General features: G+C 41.4%; 1 protein-coding gene across 1 annotated transcript; it reads right to left on the reverse strand.

The window, feature by feature from the left end:
• Positions 1-6,044: 6,044 nt before the first annotated feature.
• On the reverse strand, positions 6,045-20,799 carry TARS1 (threonyl-tRNA synthetase 1). The gene is made up of 19 exons (XM_058824125.1): positions 20,757-20,799; positions 20,427-20,507; positions 19,448-19,638; positions 18,287-18,410; positions 17,118-17,239; positions 16,781-16,898; positions 15,915-15,979; positions 15,757-15,835; positions 15,068-15,214; positions 14,086-14,184; positions 13,192-13,358; positions 12,528-12,690; positions 12,302-12,439; positions 11,534-11,611; positions 9,691-9,791; positions 9,476-9,580; positions 8,746-8,818; positions 7,905-8,019; positions 6,045-7,272 (listed from the first exon to the last, which is right to left on the reverse strand). The coding sequence occupies exons 1-19, from the start codon at positions 20,775-20,777 to the stop codon at positions 7,124-7,126; spliced, it is 2,136 nt and encodes a 711-aa protein (XP_058680108.1). The 5' UTR covers positions 20,778-20,799; the 3' UTR covers positions 6,045-7,123.
• Between the last annotated feature and the right edge of the window lie 951 nt (positions 20,800-21,750).

Genomic DNA, 21,750 nt, shown 5'->3' on the forward strand with positions numbered 1-21,750 from the left:
TGACTCAGAGTAATAATTGCATACCAGATGCTTCTTGGGCTGGTACATGCTAGGAAGATTTATTGTCGGGAGTTTAGTTCAAGCATGGCTTGAGGAAAAAGGCCACGAAGCCATGCAGCTGAGAGAAAAGTAACAGGTAGCTGTGAAGCAGTTTCAAAGCAGTTTCCAGCCTGACTTCTATAAACAATTAGTCTCTCTCAGGCATCCTTGCATAAACAATAAAGTTCTCAGACAGTCTTCCCATAACAAAGGTAACATCCTCTCTGGGAAAAGATGGCACCCTGGGAACAGTTATGGAAGTTTTGGGAACCGTTCATATCACAGTGAGAACACTGGATTTGTTTGATGTAAACAATCAACGGTATTGTAAAACAAAAGGAGTGGTTAGAGTTTTCTCTGTTAGCCTATCGTAAACCTGGATTTTGGAATATACATGAAGTTAATTAACACTGTTATTTAAAGTGACTGATCGATCAATAAATTCGGAGTTCGATGCATTATAGGATGGTCGTTCTCCCCCTCACTTCAACAAATTGGTGACACCCGGACGTGATAGCGGACACCACGACGATCGCGGCCATCACGGGGATTGCGAACACCAAAGGATAAGTGAGGAATGGTTCAGGCTCCGAAGCAGCGGGAGCGGCAATAAGCGCGAAATTAAAGCGGAGGAAAAAAGAAAACCACCGATACGCGCCGTGCCCTGGCGACCATATAGATGGGACCAGCTGATTTGTGCGGCATAAGTATGGGAAAACGCTGCTAGGTGAAAGTGCGCACTTAAAAAGAGGTATGGAAAGACAAGCCGCATATGAACTTTTTATTATGTGTTTGCAAAAAAGGCAAATTAAGGGAATAGACTTACGGAAGGAATTGCAAGGTCTTTTGGCTTATGGTCTGGAACGGGGAATCTTTGTGAATCCCCACACAGTTTACGAGTTAACGGAATTGCGTGAATTCGGTGATTTATTGTCAGAGGCTGCTTTAGAGAGTGGTAAAACTGCCAAGAAGCTAAGCAGGCCATGGCGAGTGATGTCTGATGCACTATTTTACTATCTCTCTGAGTGCAAGACAGCGGCCGCAGCTCGTGGCGCTTCCGAGTCTGTGCTACTCCGAACTCGGCACGGGCGCTCCGCCATGGGGAGCAGCCGCGGTGAGCGACCGCCTAAAATGCTGCGCTATAGCGGCGGGAGCCGAGGTGCGCCGCCCCGGGAGAGAGCGAAGCCGCCGCGGGGAGAGAGCGAAGCTGCCGCGGGGGGAGCCACGGGTGCAGCGGTGCCTGCAGCGGAGTCAGACTGCCGGCGAGTAAGCAAAGAGCCCAGCGCAGGGGGGGGGTTTCGCCCGCTCCGACACACGCACCGCGGGACTGGAGCGCTTTTTGCAGCGGGAGCATTTCTCCCTCCCCCCACAGCCGGCAAAAGCTTCAGTTTAAGACCTAACAGCCTAATGGATGTAACTTTTGTCAACAAAAGGAAAAGATCCCTGTTGAAATTAAGAAACAAGTGATGGTAAACAAGGAAAGTTAAAGGCACTTTAGTTCTTCCTGGCAGAGACTGAAACAGGAATCAGCGTACTGTATGCATGGGTCAAATTTCGGCCGGTTTGGCTCGGCATTGGTTATGCTGTCTTGAAATCACCTGTATTGGCAGAGACTTTAACATCAGAAGCCCAGATGGCTCAGTCAGTGGAACATCAGACTCTAGAATTATATTTTGAAAAGTTTAAAAATGTTAAGATATGTTAGACTGATTGTATGAGTGAGATGTTGTGAGTGTGCTTTTTGATATAGAAATGCTATAGCAAACACGTGAACAAAGTTATTTTAGCTTAATATTTTAGAATCGGGCCTGTAAGTAAGTTATAGTAAATGCTATATTTTATGTCTATAGTAAGTTTTATCTGTTATTAAGTAGTTTAAGTTAAATTAAATGCTAAATACTATTAAGGTTAAGTTTGTTAAGTTTATTTTCTGTTAAGTTCGAGGTCTGTTAAGGTTAAATCATATTAGGTTTAAGATAAGTTAGATTCTGTTAAGTTTGATCTTACATTATTTACAAATAAGTCTAAAATCAGTTAGATTTTGTTATAGTTTTGTTAGAATTAAGAGATTTTACATGTAAGTTCTGTTGATTTAAAATTCTATTAAGTTTAAGTAAAGATAAGTTTAAGTAATGTTAAGTTCTATTAAGTTTAAATATTTAATTATTTTAAGTATAAGTGCTATTAAGTTTAAGTGATGTTAGATAGATTTATGCTTTTACGATAGGTGTTTGTTTTATGACTTGTGTTCAAAGTGTTGTTGTGAACATCAGAGAAACCTTGCTAGCTGAAAATACTATTTAGTTATTAGAATTGCCTATTCTTATGTTGCAAAGAGTGTAGCACAGTTAGCCCATAGAATTTTGAAGCCAGTTAAGTTCTATTAATTTGAAAATAAGTCTGCTAAGTTAAGTATTTTAAGTGCTTCAAGTGCATACTACTTTCTCACCACTCCAAATCAACAAAGGACTGAGAATTACCCAGCTGATACCATTTCAGCCAAATGACTAAAGGATTACAGACTATAAAGCTGATTTTGAACATTTTTGAGAAACCCAAGGAAGAGGTGGATGTGAAAATCTTAAGGACAGAAAGGATCGTTTTCAGACTTGCCTTTCACCTCCTCTCCAGGTTTACATAAATGAAAACAGCTAACAGCTTTCTTTTCTTAGTCCAATTACCACCTACCGTGCAAAGCCTGATAAGGCCGGACATTGTGGCTCAGCTGAGGGTGGTTTTAACCCTTTGGGATAAAACGCTGTTGCCGGACGACCAGGGAACTGATTGACATTATTGAATCATTATCATCTTTCCATATAAAAGGACTGGCAAAAGAGAACTGCCTTGAATGTCACAGCCCACATTGTGCTGCTTGGGTTGCACTGTGTTGTGGAGGTTGTGATGAGACCTTTTGGGTGGATCGGTTGTCACTTTTTCGTTTATGGTGTGACACCTGTAATTATAGACATACCTGGGAACATAATTGGGAGTGGGCTCTACGGAATGCAACAGGACTAAACACTGCCTCAGCTTTAGGTTTTTATGAGACACATGAGCAGAAAATCTTGGCTTATTATCGGTGGGAGGTACAGTGTATTTTGAACAGGGTTAAAGGTTAAAAACTGATAAGAAAAAAAAGGTCAAAGTAAAAACAGAAAAATGAGGTTTACTTTTGTTATATTGCTAGGTGTAGTAGTAGCTGAAGAATTAAGGGTAATAGAGTTTAATCAACCTAGAGATAATGTATGAATAACACTTGCTAGACAGATTAATCAGTCGTCGCTTTGTCTCAGCATTGCCAGTATCGTCTCCTCAAGAATTCTGCAGTCTTATTAATAATCGTGCTTTATGTATGCACAATATGGTAAATATTAAATTGCCTGCACAGAAAGGGTATACTGCCAGTCAGAGTGATGGCTACCGACAATGTCTGTTAATTCAATCACTTAATACTCCTTTGCATTCTCCACCTGAGGAGTTAGAGCTTTTTGGAAGTGCAAATGCTAGCATGACCAGCACTTCCAACAGTGGATGGTTTAGCTTTGATTATTCTAATCCTCAAAAGATGAATCCATATAAACAAACATGGGCAACTTTGGATTCAGCCCTAAAGCCAAACATAGTGTCTAAACAACTCTACAGCCATTGTAAAGGCTCTAGCATCATGACACCTAAGAAATTACCTACAGGAATATTTCTAATTAGCGGAGATAGAGCCTGGAATGGTATACCTGCTCAACCTCAGGGTGGACCTTGTTATTTAGGCAAGTTATCACTATTTCACCCTAATATATCTGTGCTGATGCAATTAAGTCATCAGGTAAGCAGGCAAAAGCGTAGCTTACATAATTTAGACTGTAGTCAAATAGGAGATCCATGGTTCTGGAGTAAATTTAAACAAGTGATGGTTTCAGCTTTCCTACCATGGGGTGCTGCAAGCAAAGCATTGACTCTAGCAAAACAAATAGGGTGTTGGGCTAAGGGTGAACTGAATAAAACTTCACAGATATTAGATATGTTATCTTCAGATGTACAAAGTGTTAACCACACTGTTTTACAAAATAGAGCTGCTATAGATTTCTTGTTATTGGCTCAAGGCCATGGATGTGAGGAGTTTAAAGGGATGTGTTGCATGAACCTGTCTGATCATTCTGAATCTATTCATGCTAAGTTGAAAGAGCTACGGCTAGGGCTTAACAGCCTTAAGGAAGAAGAAGGATTGGGTATTGATGAGTGGCTTAAAAGTTTTGGATTGGGACCCTGGCTAAGAAACCTTATAACATATGCTATAGGGATATTAGGGGTACTCTTATTGCTTTTACTTATCTTACCTTGTTTCTGTAGCTGTATCCAAAAAATGGTTAGTAGGATGATAGAGAAAATGTGGCAAACGAACCTCCTTTCTTTTAAAGAAAAAGACGGGGGAAATGTCGGGAGTTTAGTTCAAGCATGGCTTGAGGAAAAAGGCCACGAAGCCATGCAGCTGAGAGAAAAGTAACAGGTAGCTGTGAAGCAGTTTCAAAGCAGTTTCCAGCCTGACTTCTATAAACAATTAGTCTCTCTCAGGCATCCTTGCATAAACAATAAAGTTCTCAGGCAGTCTTCCCATAACAAAGGTAACATCCTCTCTGGGAAAAGATGGCACCCTGGGAACAGTTATGGAAGTTTTGGGAACCGTTCGTATCACAGTGAGAACACTGGATTTGTTTGATGTAAACAATCAACGGTATTGTAAAACAAAAGGAGTGGTTAGAGTTTTCTCTGTTAGCCTATCGTAAACCTGGATTTTGGAATATGCATGAAGTTAATTAACACTGTTATTTAAAGTGACTGATCGATCAATAAATTCGGAGTTCGATGCATTATAGGATGGTTGTTCGCCCCCTCACTTCAACAATTTATGACGTTAACTCCTGGGGTGCTGTCTGCAGCCAGATGGAGCCATCAGAGCACTGCTGAAGGCTGTGCTCGGGCAGGGAAAGGGCTGGGGCAGCACAGCCTCAGAGCCAGCTTTATTTCTGTGCACAGCCACAGCTGAACTGCGCTGACCTGATCTGGAGGCAGACACCTCAGTCCTGTCAGCACCCTGCAGGGGCTCTGTGCTGTGCTGAACCCTGCCTTGGGCAGTGTTTCCAGAAATGTGTGCACACAGTACATACCCATTGCTCTGCCGGTATTTAAGAGCACAATCTCAGCAAATGAGGTTGCTGTAGAGGGACAGCCTCTCCAAAACTGATACCCGCTGTGCCATAAAAAGCTGCTTTACAGCTCCAGGTTCTCACTACACAACCTGGGCAGTCTGGTGTGCCCAGGGATCCCCACAAAAGGAAAGGAGAGCTCTCTGCAAATCAACAAATACACCAGTGGAAAGGCAATATGAAGCACAATTTCTAGAGAGAAACAGAGCTAGTAACCTACACTGGGTTTGCTTCACCAGTTGATGAAGTCCTGCTGCCCCAGGGATGGCTGACATCTGCTTCCACTGCAGTGACTGCATGGGCAACAGCCACTTCTCAGGAAAGAAGAGCAGGTGCAAAATACAGAAAATAACAACCCTTACAAAAGTAACTGAAAGCAGCAAGGCAGGGAAAAATCAATTTCTCCCTCTTCCCCCCACAGCAGTTAGATGGAACCTTTAACTGCCATGAATGAAAGTAGGATGAAATAGATTTTGCAGAGAATTGCTGGGGTTAGAGTCTGCTGAGTCTGAATTCACTAAGGGTTCAAATACTGATTAGATGTGACCATCACCCCCAAGTAAAATAGGTGAGAAAAAGCAGGATGAAATGCTTCTGACCAGACAATAATGGAAATGGCAAGACATGGAGGCTTTCAAAAGGTGAGCGAGCTCAAACCTGTCCTCAGACTTGTCTGATCTTTGCTTAGGCTGTAGCAATAGCTTTTTTTTCTTTTTAAATGAACAGTTTCATTTACCAACCACCTTTTGAAACTGTTCAAGTTAGTTAAGATTAATAAAATAAAAAAGATGCAAAAAAAACCTCAGACCAAGATTTTATTTTTTTTCAGTGACAGACATTTGCCTCTTGTTAGCCAGATGTAGAGGAAAATCCCAACCCAAACCCAGAATCAATAGATGAGAGCCCTCAGCAGTAAGATAGGAAGAGCTGCTAATTAAGTGATACCCTGGATTAGAGGCTTGGGAAGGAAGCCTGGATGGGACTGTACCTATTAAAGTGAAAAGCAGCATTTGTCTTAAAGAAATAATCACTACTTTAGTACATTCTTGTTTGTGTTGTGAGACATGCTCTTACTGCAACCACAGCTCAGAGATATGAACAGAAACACCCTTTATTCCTAGTACTACCTGCTGCTTTGGCCTTACTGTGCCCTGCGTTTTCCAGACAGCGTTATCCCCTTTCTAGAGCTCTGAGGCCCTTGGCTGCAGAGCCAGCACATTTCAGAGACTGCCTTTGGAAAGGGGCACAGTAGGCTCTGGTTAGCAGCCCTGTGCTCTGTGGCACAGGGCCCCACGGTGGAGTCAGGAATGCCTGACTTCAGGGGCTGGGACACTGCCAGAGGTAACAACCACTATGGAAGCACGAGCCTCCATTCATGTCCCCATTCATGTGACTGGGAGCTCTGGAGAGCCAATATATTCACAGCTGGTAAGAAACCATGAGACAGGATGGAGACACTCATGGAGACACCCCAGAAGCTGCTGCTGCAGCACATGGTTACTATGTGAGTTCTTAAGTCTGAGGTCTATTGTTAAACTGACATGAAAAATATGTTATCAAAATGTATGTTATTCTTAACAGGGCAGATAGAATGCCAGAAATACCCCTGATTAATGTTTCAATCTTCCCTTGCAGTCACAGAAAGTAATTTCGTCTTGCTTCATAAGTCACTGGTTAAAAGCCAGGCAACTTTACTTCAATGTTTTCGAAAAACTTAATTTTTTTTAATACAAAAAGAGGCATTTTTGACTAAAGAAAGATCCCCATTAAAATGAGCAAGATGTCCAAATGAGAAATATACTTCAAATCTGGCTCAGAACAAAAACTCTGGTTAACTAAATTAGGAAAACTACAAATTCTTTATATGCCAGGTAGAGCAGATCGTGTTAAAATTCTTCTTCAGCTTGTCTGGAACGAGAGGATTTCAGCTGGAGCAGCCTCTCCACAGTGTCTGCAATGGTTCTTTCCCCATGCACCTTGTTGTCTCGGGTGCGGATGTTCACTGTTCCACTTGTCTTCTCCTTTTCACCAACAACTACAAACAACCAAGAGGCAAAGGAATTAAATGATTCTTCACCATTCTTTCAATTACTTGGAGGGTAGAGTTTCTCTGTCAAAGGCTCCTTCTACTCTTAATGGATCCCAGATGGCTTTAAGCCCAATGCTAGATCCCCAGTTTACACAACAGGACTAACATGCTGCTTCAAATCATGTACTTCAGGATGAGTTTCTAATTTTTCCTGCATCATTCTCTCTGAAAGAGGCTTCTCTTATGCATGCATGCCTAGTTCAGAAGTGTACCATGGCTGAATGCAATGGAAACATACTTCTTTTGCTGAAGTAGAAGCAAGAGCATAAATCATTGGGAGGAGGGAAAATTACTTTAAACCTGACTGATAAAGGACAAGAGACTTCCCATCTATCCCCATACTGCTTGACCAGAAGACAGAAAAAGTATCAATAATGCCTTGGGTCACAGTGATCTCCCTTCAGGGACAGCTATCCAAACCAGGAATGCCTATGATGCCAGCAGGAGAGGTTCTCTGCAGGGGAAACTCTCAGGAACAAACTGACCTGAAACACTGATTACAGCTCTCTGCCTTGCTCACAAAATGATCAAACCCTGTAACAAAAGGGTCAGCCAGTACAAGGTAACTAATACATTACCCAGAATAAAATTATACTGAGCAAGCTGAGCATTTCTGATCTTCTTATTCAGTGTGCACCCAGGATCTACATCAACATCTGCCATAAATCCAGCATCATGGAAGTGCTGCCTGACCTAAGGAAAAAATATCAGAACTGTCACTACTGGATATTCATGACCATGAACTATTCATGACTTGTAGATTTAAACCATTTCAGATTATCTGAACCCTAAAACAAAGGCACTGTCATGGGTTTAGGCTTCTGAGATTAGTCCACTTCAAGAAATTAAAATACATAAGCTATCATGCAACTGTACACACAATAAATAAGTAAGCAGTGATGTGAACATCCAATGTTTGGGCTGAGTAGTAGTTTGACACTGTAAAAGGCAACAGGGTAACGGAGCTTACTGATTAGAAGAGATTTTAAAAAAATTTGCAAACTATTTTATTTGTATATAACGTGCTTGAAAGAACTACAGGCAGAGGTGTGCTGGATGCTAAATCTGCAAAGACTCATCTTCATCTTTCTTACTGCTCTGCAAGAGGCACATGGCCATGGGGGACTAGAACCTGAAGGGTAAGACAGATCTGAGCAAGAGAAAAACTAAGTTTTCCAAAAATAAAAGTCTCACAAAGATCAACATTTATTATTCACATATCCAAAATCTAACTCAGGTTATCTTTAAGAGATCTACAACTTCAGCGGCTAATTGTCACTGTGATATAAAAAATGACTCAACGTAATATGCGAAGACTTGGAATACGTCTCTGAAATAAATACTATTAATCATTAAGAACTAAGTATTTCAGATCAGTACAATATACTGAAATCAAAGCCCTGAAACCATATACATCACCTTTTGAGCATACTCATCACATGCTGGTCCCACTGGTACCACCATTACTTGCTGCGGGGACAGCCAGAGTGGCCTTCAATAAACAAACAAAACAAGTTTATATAGCTTTCATTGTTTTTTTCACTACAAAAAATACTATTTACAGAGAGGAATAAAATCTACACAAGAGACTCTTAAAGCCAGCTGCACAGATTGGATTCAGAGGTGATGAGAGCCCTATATTCATTAAAATTATTTCCCCAAAAGAAATGAGTGTCTAAAAGGATTGCAGCGTGGGCATAAGCACTTGCTGATGGGAATATTGCTGTTGTGTTTTATGACAGATAACAAAGCCTAACAGATTGAGCTCATTACTAACTAAGGACAGGAAAACCTTTATCTTTCAGTTTGTCAGAATCAGAGGGGTCACTCCTACTGGGTAGTAACACAGGTAAAGCAGATCACCTACATAAATGACTCTTTACAAGATGGTCCTGCTGCAAAAGCAGCTGGAATGCATATACTGTGGGCAGACTAGCTCTATGCTGCACCTGTAGAATCTACCATATCTTGAATAATTTAACATCTAAGGAAGGTGGTTCAGAACAAAGTGCCCTGTGGTATTCCTAGGCATGTTGCCCTAGCAAGCAACTGCAACAAACAGACCCTCTTAACTCTCCAGTACTTGGGGCTAATTTCTCTCCTACATGAAGAGTTTGTTTGAGCTGGAATAATAACTTTTCCACCTTACCATTTGCCTCCATAGTTCTCAGTTAGAATGGCAATCATTCTCTCCACAGATCCCAAGATAGCCCGGTGAATGATAACCGGCCTTGTCTTGTCATTGCCATCATGGCTGTAAAGAAATGCTTTTGTGAGGCTTTTTGTCTTGATGCAACTTTATCCCTGTAAGTGTTACTGAAGTTAGATTACACAGAAACCAAAGCCACCAGCTTTTGTGCTTACCCAACAAAGGTGAGGTTAAATCTGACTGGCAACTGGAAGTCGAGCTGAATTGTAGCACATTGGTGGTAGCGGCCAATGGCATCCTTAATCTGAATGTCAATCTGAAAAACAAAAAGGCATAAACTTTTATAGTTAAGAGATAAGCACTTCCCTCTGAAAGCAAATTCATTGTTTTGAGATGGAAAGTTTCACTCAATGCAGAGAAATTCTATGCATTGAGTGAAACCCAAAGTTTAAGCAGCATATTTTTACTTCAGCTTTCATCCGGCTTTGAATGATTTGCAGGTTCTGATGCAAAAAATGTTAAGAGCTAAAACAGGGTGAGTAACTAGAGAGATAATATATCAGATGGGAACTACATTTAATGTCTCAGACATTTTGTGAGTCTGAAAGCCTGGAACTTTCTCATGGGCCTTTTCACTGAGTGAGTACAGCAGAACATAAATGCATAACTGAACATGTCTCCCCACAAATGAGACTTCTTCAGCCTCAAAGTAGCAAATCTGCACTTCTTTATTATACAGGATTTGAGGACTTTGCAGCTTGTGTTACAAATTCAGGGCATGAACAAGAGACAAGAATCTGTTAAATAGTCTACTTACCAGCAGGAACTCCTATCAATCAGTGACACTTGTTCTGACCTATGAGTGAAGCCTGTTCTTTCTTTTGTATCTAACACTTAAATTCTGAGTACACTTATGATACAACTTAGAGGACGTACAGAAAAGAGTAGACTTATAGTGTCCTGACATTATTTATTTATTACATTGCTCACTTACTCATTATTTTACCAGTATATATCAGGCTATATATTAAGGCAGTACGCCTTATTTTGATTTGTGTAATAAACAAATAGAGCAGTATTTTAACAACTCAAGAACTAAATGTCTTTCAATTTTGCATCTAGAATTCAATTTATCAGAATTCAGCTAGTCATCAAAGAGCTTCTAGTCAAAATAAATTATTTACAACCTTATTTAATTTCAAATCCAGACTATATGAAGAGCACATGTAAGATTAATTAATGTTAACAAAAGTTCCTGTATATTTGTCTTCCTTCAGTCAAATACAGAAATTAATAAATATGAGCTGCTGTAACACATTTTATCTAAAAAATGACACAAACCAAAAGTGATTCAACTGGCATACAAATACAGAAATCAGAACCAGCTTACTAGATGAGAACACAAATATAAATGTAGTGAAGGCATATTAGGGAAAGATTTTAAAGCTATTTCATAATACTCTGTGTCCTTAGGAGCAAGGATAACAATGAAGTTTCTAAAAAGCCCTATTTACTCTGTGTAAACTAAGGGGACTGTTCTTAAGAAACTCAACAAATCCACATGATCACTGCATGGGGATTTTTAAACTAACAAAAACCACCAGTAACTCAATGCAACTTCAAAACTGTGCAGTTCAGGGAATAAAAATTTGTTTAACCAGAAAGTTTACTTTAGATTTTCTCCTGACTCAGGATTCACTCACTGCTGAAAGGATTATTTGCAATGCAGAAGCTGCTCTGCTAAAACAGGTCATATAGTGCCACCTTGTGTTTATGTCACCCACCTGTCAGCTGTTTAAGCAGCAGATAAATTTCATGTTTAATTAACTAAATGAGTGTTAAAGCAGTTAAAACTATGTGAAAACCAGAATCATAGAAGATTATTTCTCTCTCAAGTATGTTAGAGTTCATGTATCTGGAAAAACAGCGAATTTCAGTCAGACAGCATCTTAAAATGGGCTAACATAAAAAAATATTCCTTCTTCCTCATCCCAGCCTTTTGCCTTACCCAAACAGAATTAAAAACGAAATCCAGGGAGGGGTTAGTAACACACTAACCTTAGGTCCATAGAAAGCTCCATCACCAGGGTTTAACTCCCATTTCTCACCAAAGGCATTGAGGCTGTTTTCAAGTTGCTGGAGATAAAGGACACACACTCAGCGTTTCTTTACACATTACAGTTTCAGGTCAGCCTGCTACTACAAATAGGTGACCCTGCCAAATTCTCACTACTTCTCAGTAACTGCCAAAACACTTCTAGTTTCTGAAAAGGGAAGCTTTATAAGAGCACCAGCAAAAAAAAAAAAAAAAAAAAAAAAAAAAAAAAGTCTGATTTTAAACACACAAATTCAATGTACTCATTTTGGATGAGGCCAAACAAGCATTAGCTAAGATATAAGAACTTTTTATACTAAATTCAAAGTCTGTAGGTAATGTTGAGATGAAATCTGCCCTGGTATACCAAATGCCTATTCCTGCCCTATCTTCTCCCCAGTACTGCACCTGCAGTCGCCAACCCCATCCCTTTCAGCCTCACTTTTGGGAGATGGCTCTAAGTTTTATTACAGGGGCTGCCAGAACTGATTCTCTTTCTCCTTTTTTAATTATCAAAAGAACACAAGGAGAAAGAGTTCATTTGATGCTTACATGGAGACTGTCTCTGTACTGAGAGCAAACTATTTACAGCAGGCAGACAGAACTGAAGGCAATTATCAAAGTGATTTTTCTCATGCTCAGCCCAGCTTCATTCTACCTTCCAGAAGGCAGTAAGGTCTTACAGAAGATGCAGCTTTACATCACAAAAAAGAACAAGACTACTGTTTTACCTTTTCAGCTTGATTCCACACTTCAATATCTCCCAGGTACTTTTCAGGACGGGTGGAGAGATTCAGTTTAAACGAAAATCCGAAGACATCATACACAGTACGCAAGAACTCCAGACAGCTCTTTATCTCATCTTCAATCTTGATGATAACAGAAATCATGTCTCAAACATGGAAATTTCAGTTTGCCTGATTTTACTACCCAGTTTCACTTAGCAGTAGCCCCCACCTGCTCCATAGCACAGAAGATGTGAGCGTCGTCCTGCTGGAACCGGCGTACTCGGGTGAGTCCCGTGAGAGCTCCTGACAGCTCGTTGCGATGCAGGACACCAAAATCTGCCAACCGCAATGGCAGCTCACGCCACGACCTTGGGCGATGGTCAAACATAAGGCTGAAGGAAAAGTTCATTACTTGAAGCTCATTCAGAACCAAAATTCAGCAAAGTACAGTCAGGGAGAAGCAGCCAGTGATGAAGCACATGCCTGTAAGGCCATTGGTGTAATCTGGACAGAGACATCAGTCTTATCTAGATTTGTCAGGGAAACAATCTCCTTCAACAGTTGGTAGGCCTTCCCCTCTTCACAGAAAGGAGATAAAACAACTCCTAAAACTGAGCTTTAAAAGCTGAATGCCTGAACTGGCACAAAACTGACAATGCCCCAATAATGATGGGATCACTCTAATGATGGTAAAATGACATGAGATTTCTCAGTGTCTCAAGTGAAGAGAGCAAGTACACAGCAAGACATATAATTACATCATTCCTGACAGAATGAATAACTGAAGGTAGCCATCCTTATCATTACACAGGCAAAGGAAGCAGAGTGGGTTTCACTTGGGTTTTTTTTTAATCAGCACAATCTCCGGTAAACTGAATTTGCTATGTACTTACCAGTGTCCTGGACAGTTCATAGGCTTCAGAGCAAAGACTTCTTTCTCCACTTCAAAGGAAAACATATTGTCACTGTAATGCTGCCAGTGCCCTGAAGTCATCCACAGTTTGCTGTTGAAAACATTTGGAGTGACAACCTCCTGGAATCCACGTTTTCGATACTCACTCTGAAACAGGCACAGTATATAAAATAACTAACAAAGAAAACAAAGATAAGTACAGGCTTCAATCTGCAGCCAAAAAAATACAAAAGTGATGCCATATGAAAGTCCCATATCTTAGGAAGGGAATGGGGGAAGAAAGACTCAACTTGAAGCTGGACATGCCAGGATACATTCCTTCCACCATCCTTCCCCCAAACAATTTCTCTAGTAGAAAGTAAGCAAGAAGAACAAGTTTCCTCCCTGCAAGCAATGCTGCAGTCTCTAATTACTCCATGACCCTAGATATATTTCACTGCAGCCCAAATATACAGTAATAACACAGACTGCAAATCTTAGAGCAGGAAGATCAGAATTCTTTTCCTACATATATTTTCAAAACAAATAGGTCTTGAAGGTCAAATTAAGTATGTTTATTAAAACAAATCAATATGCATCAATAGAACAGCACTAGTATGAGCTTGGCTCTACTATTAGATGTCAAAGAATTCCTATGACAAAGCACCTTATTCATAGCTTTAACTGCAGGTATAAAGGACTGATAAAACATAACTTCACAGGGATTGTGACAAGACCAATTCAAAGAACCAAGCTTCTTTTGTTCCATGGCTTACACAACTAAAAGACAACTTGAAGTGAAGGGCCATTAATACAGTTAAACATAGCATGCTGTTAAGTATTTTTTTAAAATCATGCAATTTCTCTTACAAGATTTCCAAAAGATATTACTTACCCGTATAAATTCAATTAATGTGTTATAAATATAAGCTCCTTTTGGCAAGAAGAAACAGCTACCAGGGCTGAGCTCATGGAAGAAAAACAGTTCTTGGTCCTGCAGGAAAATAACACTTTAATAACTTAGTATTTGTACCCTACCTTTTTCACTAAACATTCACAAATGGATTGCTACTGACTGGTCCTCACTAACAAGAGTTTCAAAAAGAAGAACATGGGAAAAAAAGCAATATCCAAAACACCACCAGATGCATTTTCACTAGTATTTTTATGTCTGTCAGCCAGACATAAAAATACTACGGGGGAGGGAAATTTTCAGTTTCCTCTTTCACCATTACTGATGTGCCAAAACTTTACACTTAACTCCCAAGTGTGCCCTCACAGTTCCCTCTGCACGTTTACTTGTCAATGTTTAGTTCTGCTTCTGCAGCTCTCTAATTATCTGCACATAAACTGAATGCCTGAACTACAGCTGGCTAATGTTGTTACAAACTATGCACACACCTGAGATCTGCATCTTTTGTCATAATGTACTTGCAGCAGACATTTTAACCCTGTTCAGAATTATCAGTTAAGTGACAGGGGTTCCAAAAACCAGCCAGACAAAAAACACAGCTGTATTTGGGAAATCCTGAAATCATGTAGAAGGAAATAACTGCGTGAACAGGCTGCAGCAAACTGTGTAGGAATGAGCAGTGCCTGCAGACTGGAGCATTCATGGGTTGCAGACTGAAGTCTTTATATTCCATTCTGATCAATGTGTGCAATAAGGATGTCACTGTGTTGAAAGAATAAAGAAGTTATTTATTTTAGGATTTGATGCTCCTGAGAAAAGCAGGTGACTTCATAGCCCAACTGAAAATAAAATTGTGTCACGCCTTGGTTGTGGCAGCAAGTATAGGCTGTCTTCAAGATGTTTCAATTAAGGGCTTATATCCACACAGTGCTTTTGGAATACAGTACTAGAAAAGCTGTCTCACCCGCCCAATTTTTCTGTGATCTCTGCTTTTAGCCTCCTCCTGGAACTTCTCCCACTCCTTCAGCATTTTTGTATCTGGGAATGAAATTCCATAGATCCTCTGGAGGGATTCCATATCAGCCTTGCCTTCCCAATAGGTAGAAGAATTCTGAATGCAAAAACAAATTAAAGATTGAAGAAAAGGGGAAGCCTCCGCATTTTACTACTTCTGCCTGCTATGAAAAGGCATACAATTATTAATAAATGATTACTGTGGAACAACTAAGTCATAAGGAGATTTTTAATGTGAAATTTAGATCACTGATCGGAAAAATCCTTTAAAGGTAAATACAGTAAGTAAAAATGTTTTCAGGCTCTTGTCTTTTTTAAAAGCCCATCTGCTTTGTAGCTATCCTATTCCAACTGTTTATTCACAAATAGCTATAAACATCAGCTAAGCAGAAACTATAAATTCTAATTGATACAGTTCAGCCAAACTCACACTTCTGTACTGGAAGTGCAGGCCCTGGACACCTAGTTTGGCTTCACACCATGCAAATATCATTCTAGCATACAACCCTTTCACAATCTGTAACACCAAGTTTTTGGCATTCCTTAGCCAGGAATGTACTGTGAAACTAAGCCTAAAGGCAGCAATGCACCAGAAGTGTTGCATTGAAAACATTTGTGTAGGACAGTTCCAGCACTTACCTTATGAATTTTTATGGTCTTTATCTTGCCAGTATGTCTGACATGAGGCCCTCTGCATAAATCTATCAGGGGACCACACCTAAGGAAAGGAAAGCATTTATTTGGTGTATTTAATCCCAGCCACAAACCCAGTAATATTACAATCCATGCATAATTACCTGTATACTGTAGTAGTTGGGGTATTGACCTTCTCATTCAGAATGCGACACTTGAATTTATTGTACTGAGAAGAAAAGCAGCACACATGCTTGTTAATTCCTTGTTTCGAAAAGAGTAATGGACAACAGTTTAAATTATTTGCAAACCTGATGCTGTGCTGCATCAGGCCTGTAAAAGAGACAGACAGGAGTACAGACAGCAGTGGAGCAACGTGCCTAGAGAGCAGGGTGTGCAATCTCTGTCCTTGGAGTTCTGAAGGCCCAACTGGACAAGCCCAGGAAACCTGACCTCAGTGTCTCCATGCCTGATCCCATGCCCTGTGCATGAGACTGGACTGGACACCTATGGAAGAACCTTCCAACCTGAATGATGCTATGATTCTCCTGATGCCCTAACAGTGGAAACTCAATGTCTACCTCAGGAATGCCAAAAAATTATTTGCAGCTAGATACGAGAGATAAAGGATCAGGTTTTAATGCTGCTTGCACTCTTTTAGAAGTTCTTCTTCTAAAAAAGTTCTGTAAAGCTTTCTGAATGCAGCAACATATGCAGTCACAGTATCACCACAGACAAGGTAACAACATAACTGCATATATAATATGCCGCAAATTTACATTTCTGGGAAGTAAATAAAGAATGTGGCTTCACAGAATTTAGTTAGATCACCCTGGGGAAGTTTTAGAAAATTCTCAGTTTTAGAAAAACAAAATGCCTACTTCCAAGAACCTAAAAATTACTTTTTTTTCTTTTTTTTTTTTAATTAAGTATCAAAAATGAGTTTCTAAGAACATATCACCTTGTAACACATGCCCTGAAATTACAAATACTTGCACGAGGCTAGAAACAACCTTCAGTAACAGCCCACCTTAAACATTTCAAGCAGTGTTTCCTTCTTAACTTCCAGTCTTTCAAAGGCTTGTTTTTCCTTCATTATCTTCTTGCATAATGTTTCCAAAGCAGAGAAGTCATTACTCGATACACCCCTAAAATAAACACACACAGAGAAGTGAGTAATTTTTGCTTTCATTTGCAATTTGTCATCCTGGTGCAGTGCACCAACCTGTGGTTGGGTTATCCTGCAAAAGAACCAAAGCCATCTGCAGCAGTACATATGACTTTATTCTAGGAACAAGCACACAGCAGAAATTTTCTGTGACTGCCACCCACCCCAGCTCCTAAACAAAGAAAAATACAAAACCTACCCTTCCTCAAGAAACATGTCATAGTAAAATCCATTTTCTATTGGTGGGCCATAGCACAAACAACCACCATAGATTCGCTCCATAGCTTCACCCATTATGTGAGCACTTGAGTGCCAGTAGACCTAGCAGAAGTAAAAAAAGAAGGGATCAGTTTTGAATACACACGATGCATTTCCAATTGTTCCATTTAAAACCTTTTCTGAAATGCTTGCTTTCAAGGACACTTGAGGCACATCCCAAATCAGAGCAATGTGCAGAACAAAATTGACCTGCCAGCACCACTAGCATCCTCAGCATCAATGTTTCCAAAAAGTAGCATTTCCACCGGAAAACTTACATTCTGGTAGCAAACAATTCTTACTTTCAACTGTTGCTAACATGATTTAATTAGTCTCAAGAAGTGAAGACAGTAATTCAGAAACCTTTTTTTCTATGAACTTTAATCAATCAGATCTGCATACTGACCAAAAGATGTGCTTTCAACATAAGGCTGTGGCTCTAATCAAGCAATTTTATGCATAAGAAATCCTGTGCACTCCATCCTGTAGAATACCTGAGATTTTGACAAAACCAAATCTTTTAAGAGTTAGCCTGCCCCTAACTGCAGACTCTAACAGCACAAACTGAAATCATAAACTGTCATTTAGCCAATAGGAAAACCCTAGGTTTGAATGTAAAACTTCCGTGATGAATTTCACTGACAGCTTCTTGTACCAACTGATTTTCTTCTAAAGGACCTAATCACAAGTTTACTGGCTGTACACATTTATATGACTGAGTAGCCAGAGTAAAAAAAGCAGATACCTTTGCACACGCACAAACACAAAGAGCAGTCTGCTCTGTACTTTTATGATACTACATAGAAAGTATTTTTGTTCCCAAAATCAGTGCTGAAGATGTCAGTTCAAAAGACCTACTTTACATTAACGTGAAGGCTGAAAATATAAATTTTTAACAAGAACTACAGCAACTGCAAGGAGACTTGGCTACAAGTACGCAGCAGAATGTAAATTACCTGTAGTACCACAACTCCTCAGTAAGGAGCTATGAGGAAATGTAGATGTACCTGTTTTCTCCATCTTCTGAACACAGTAAATATTTAAATAACTGCAAGAGGCTGAGTTAAATGTAAACCTGAAACAAAAAACGTTTTGGCAAAAGATACTCACTGCTTGAGCCTCTTCATCCTCAAACTTCAGCAGCTCCAAGGAACAATCCTCCTCCAAAGGACGGTCTAGATCCCAAACCACCTTGTTCACTTTGGCAATAACCGTGTTGTCAGCTAATCCCTGACTACAGAACAAACACAGAAGTACAATTATAAGAAAGTACATTGTACTTTGAAATCAGCAAGCAGAAGTTCCCCAAATTTGCCCACCAGTTTGAATGAGACTTTACAGTGCTCAGAGTGGATGTAATGTCATAAATAAATTCTAAATAAATTACTATTTTAGCCAGTCCTGAACATTCATGAAAAATCCTACTTATATTTTAGGGATATGGGAAGAAAACTCTGCTATATACTTAACCTTCATACATATTTGACTTAGAGGCAGCATCCTCCAAGTACAAACCTGACTTGACAATCCTATTGCAATATAAGAGCAAACTACTCTGTTAAAGCTATCAAACACAATTTTTGACATAATATCTTTACTGTTTGTATCAGCTAGGCAAAATACTATTTTCATGATCCCAAATCACAGAAGCAAAGGAGGTTCCAATGACATGGCACCTTATTATGGACAGGGGAAAAAAAAAATTAAAAAGAGGCATTTCACCTTTAGGAATCATCCAATCTTTGCAATGTTAACTGTCAGGATGTTCACTGTGTATGATTCAAAAATACTCCACAGCAGTTATGTGTAATCTGGAGATGTGCAACGCTCTTTTTAATAGATATCTCCCATGCAAATTAAAGTGAAGAATACTCATACTCTTCAATTTCTCTGTAATCAATTGAAACATCACCCAGCAGTCATCTTCCTTGGATCAATGCAAACTGGTTTGTAGTGCTAACATTCCATTTGGTAATTTACTAGCAAATCAGTTCTTAATGCTACAGCAGTACTTGGATGGAAAAATACACTATTAAAATGTGTCTAGAATACCCCAGTTTTATTCTTATTTAATGTCAGAAACTTCATCTTTATAAGGCAAAAGAAAACTGCACTCCAAAACTAAAACCCTGCTAGTTACCTTCAGTTCATTGCATACAAGATGCTTCGAGAAGACTTGAGATAAATTACAAAGAAATTAATTATAATTACTCATCCCCTTAAACTCAGTGTCTGAAACTGACTGTGTAGCTTCACAGAACAGAAACATACCTAATTCCACACGCAATTTGATAAGGAGTAGTCTTCCAAGATTCGGCATCAACCTGCTTGCCATCAGGTAACGTAACTTTAATGGGTTTACTGTCATTTGCAGCTCTTTCTGCAAGGAGTGCATCGTGTTCAGCCTTAAGTTTATTGTACATCTCCAAACGCTCATTGATAAAGGCAGGCCAGGGATTTAGCTGTATATAATAAAGACAAAGGAATATTATTAATCTGATAGCACAGCATGTCAACAATGGCAACACAACAGCTATACTTTTCATAAGCAACTATGTCGTGACAGCTGTGCGCTACATGTAACAAGTAATCACCATTATTTCAGATTATGTAGTATTAATTATGTCATAATACCACACGGCTTCAGCTTAATGAAATCTGTACCACTGTACACCTGTTCAATAAACCACATATGTTACCAAACAACTACACCATCTGATAAACTACACATGGGCCAAAGTCAATTAGGAGAAAAAACGTAAGTTCAACGTAAAGCAAGACTTTGTTATTAGGTGAAAAAGCTGAGGGAGCACTCAAGCCCGAGCCACCCGGACAGGAACCGACTCCAGTTTAACACGTGTCCTGACGTCAGGCCCGTCCGCCGGGCACAGCCACGCACTCGGCTCACACCGAGCTGCCCGCGGGCCCACAGCGATCTCTGCTTACCCACCACGAAGACAAGAGCACCTTAAGCAGGCTTCCTCCACCTCGGCGATCTGCTGCCTGCTTCCCGCTGCAAAGAGGAACTGGGAAAAACATAACCTAACCCAGCTATGGGAATCTGAGTTCTTCTATTACACCAACGCAACTTTAAAAGCCAACAACGGCACTGCAAGGCACACAGTCGGAGGTGTAACTGTATCGCCTGATAAAACACCCCAGAAGGACAAACTGTAGCAATGACAGCAGCGCACCGACCAGCAACGAGGACTCCGCATCCTCCCACCCCCGCGGCCCAGGGGCTGCTCACCTCCGACCGCCCTCCATCGCCAGCCCCTTCCTTCATCTTCTTCTTCCCGCAGTCTGCCTTCTTCTCTTCCCCAGCGTCCACCTGCGGAGGGCAAGCACCGTTTAATCATGCCCCGGCAGTCATTCACACCTAAGGCGCTTTAAGTCCCCCCCTGCCCCACACACGGCGGAAAAGACCCGATCTCCTCGTCCCGAAAAGCCCGCGTGCCCCCAGCTCCCTGCTCCTTTTCCTTGGGGCACACCCCACCGTCCCCCGGAGCGGGGGAAAGCCTGGGGAAGAGGCCCAGCTGCCCCGCCGGCCCGCGCTGCCGAGCCGCGGCGCGGAGCCCACCTGGCTGTCAGCGCCCGCCATGGCCGCGGAGCCGCCCGGGAAGGGGCGGGCACGGCAAGGCCAGGCGCAGGCGCCGCTCAGGCCCGCGGCTGATGCAACCGGGGGCGGCCGCGCCGGCCCGGCCTCAGCGGGAGCGGGGCGATGGAGCCGAGCGGGGCGGCGGGGCTGTCCGGGGCGGTGCGAGCGAAAGCTGCCCGTCACAGGGTGCGGCGGCTGGACGCGGCCGATGCTCTGTTCGCGCCCGTGAGGGCGGCGAGCGCGGCCCGGCCCTCGCACAACCGCGCTCTGCTCGCTGTCGCGGGAAGAATCACAGAATCGATTAAGTTGGAAAAGATCCCCGAGGTCAGCGAGTCCGACCTGTGACCGAACGCCACGTTCGCTAAGTTGTAGACCGCGGCGCTGAGTGCCATTTCCAGTCTTTGCTTGAACTCTTCCAGGGACTGTGACTCCACCATCCCCGGGCAGCGCGTTCCAGTGTCGAATCAACCTGTCTGTGGAGAAATTCCTCCTAATGTCCAGCCTAAACCTTCCATGGCGCAGCTGAAGACGGTCCTCTTGTTCTGTCAGTTGTTGCCTGGAAGAAGAGGTGGATTCCCACCTGGCTACACTCAGGGAGTTGTAGGGAGCGATCAGGTCTCCCCGAGCTCCAAACACCCCCAGCTCCCTCAGCTGCTCCTCATCACACTTGTGCTCCAGACCCTTCCCCAGCTCCTTGACCTTTCTCTGGGCTCACTTCAGAACACAGGGATACCTGGCTACCCTTCCCCCTGATGCAGATGTTCAGTCAATGATGGATCAGTGATTGCGAGTACTCTTTAAAATAAAATAAAAATCGGGTTGACCACTGTCTGATTTCCCAGGGGAGGGGGAAAAATATGTAGAAGAGATTCTGGGGTGGTTGTGTCGGACTTGAACCGCAGGAGCACCTGCCGCTGTCCCAAGGGAAGCCAGTGGCTTCCCAGCTCAGTAGCTCGGAAGCTACAGACACTTCTAA

The sequence above is a fragment of the Ammospiza caudacuta genome, chromosome Z, assembly GCF_027887145.1.
Source record: "Ammospiza caudacuta isolate bAmmCau1 chromosome Z, bAmmCau1.pri, whole genome shotgun sequence".
Classification (NCBI taxonomy): domain Eukaryota; kingdom Metazoa; phylum Chordata; class Aves; order Passeriformes; family Passerellidae; genus Ammospiza; species Ammospiza caudacuta.

Bases quoted from the DNA above. Each gene is read 5' to 3' on its own strand.
- TARS1 (XM_058824125.1), bottom strand. From the start codon at position 20,777: ATGGCGGGCGCTGACAGCCAG. The intron at 19,639-20,426 runs GTGAGCAGCCCC...TATTATATACAG, and splicing joins GCGATGGAGGGCGGTCGGAG to CTAAATCCCTGGCCTGCCTT. The intron at 12,440-12,527 runs GTGGGGGCTACT...GTTATCATCAAG, and splicing joins TCTTCTGTGCTATGGAGCAG to ATTGAAGATGAGATAAAGAG.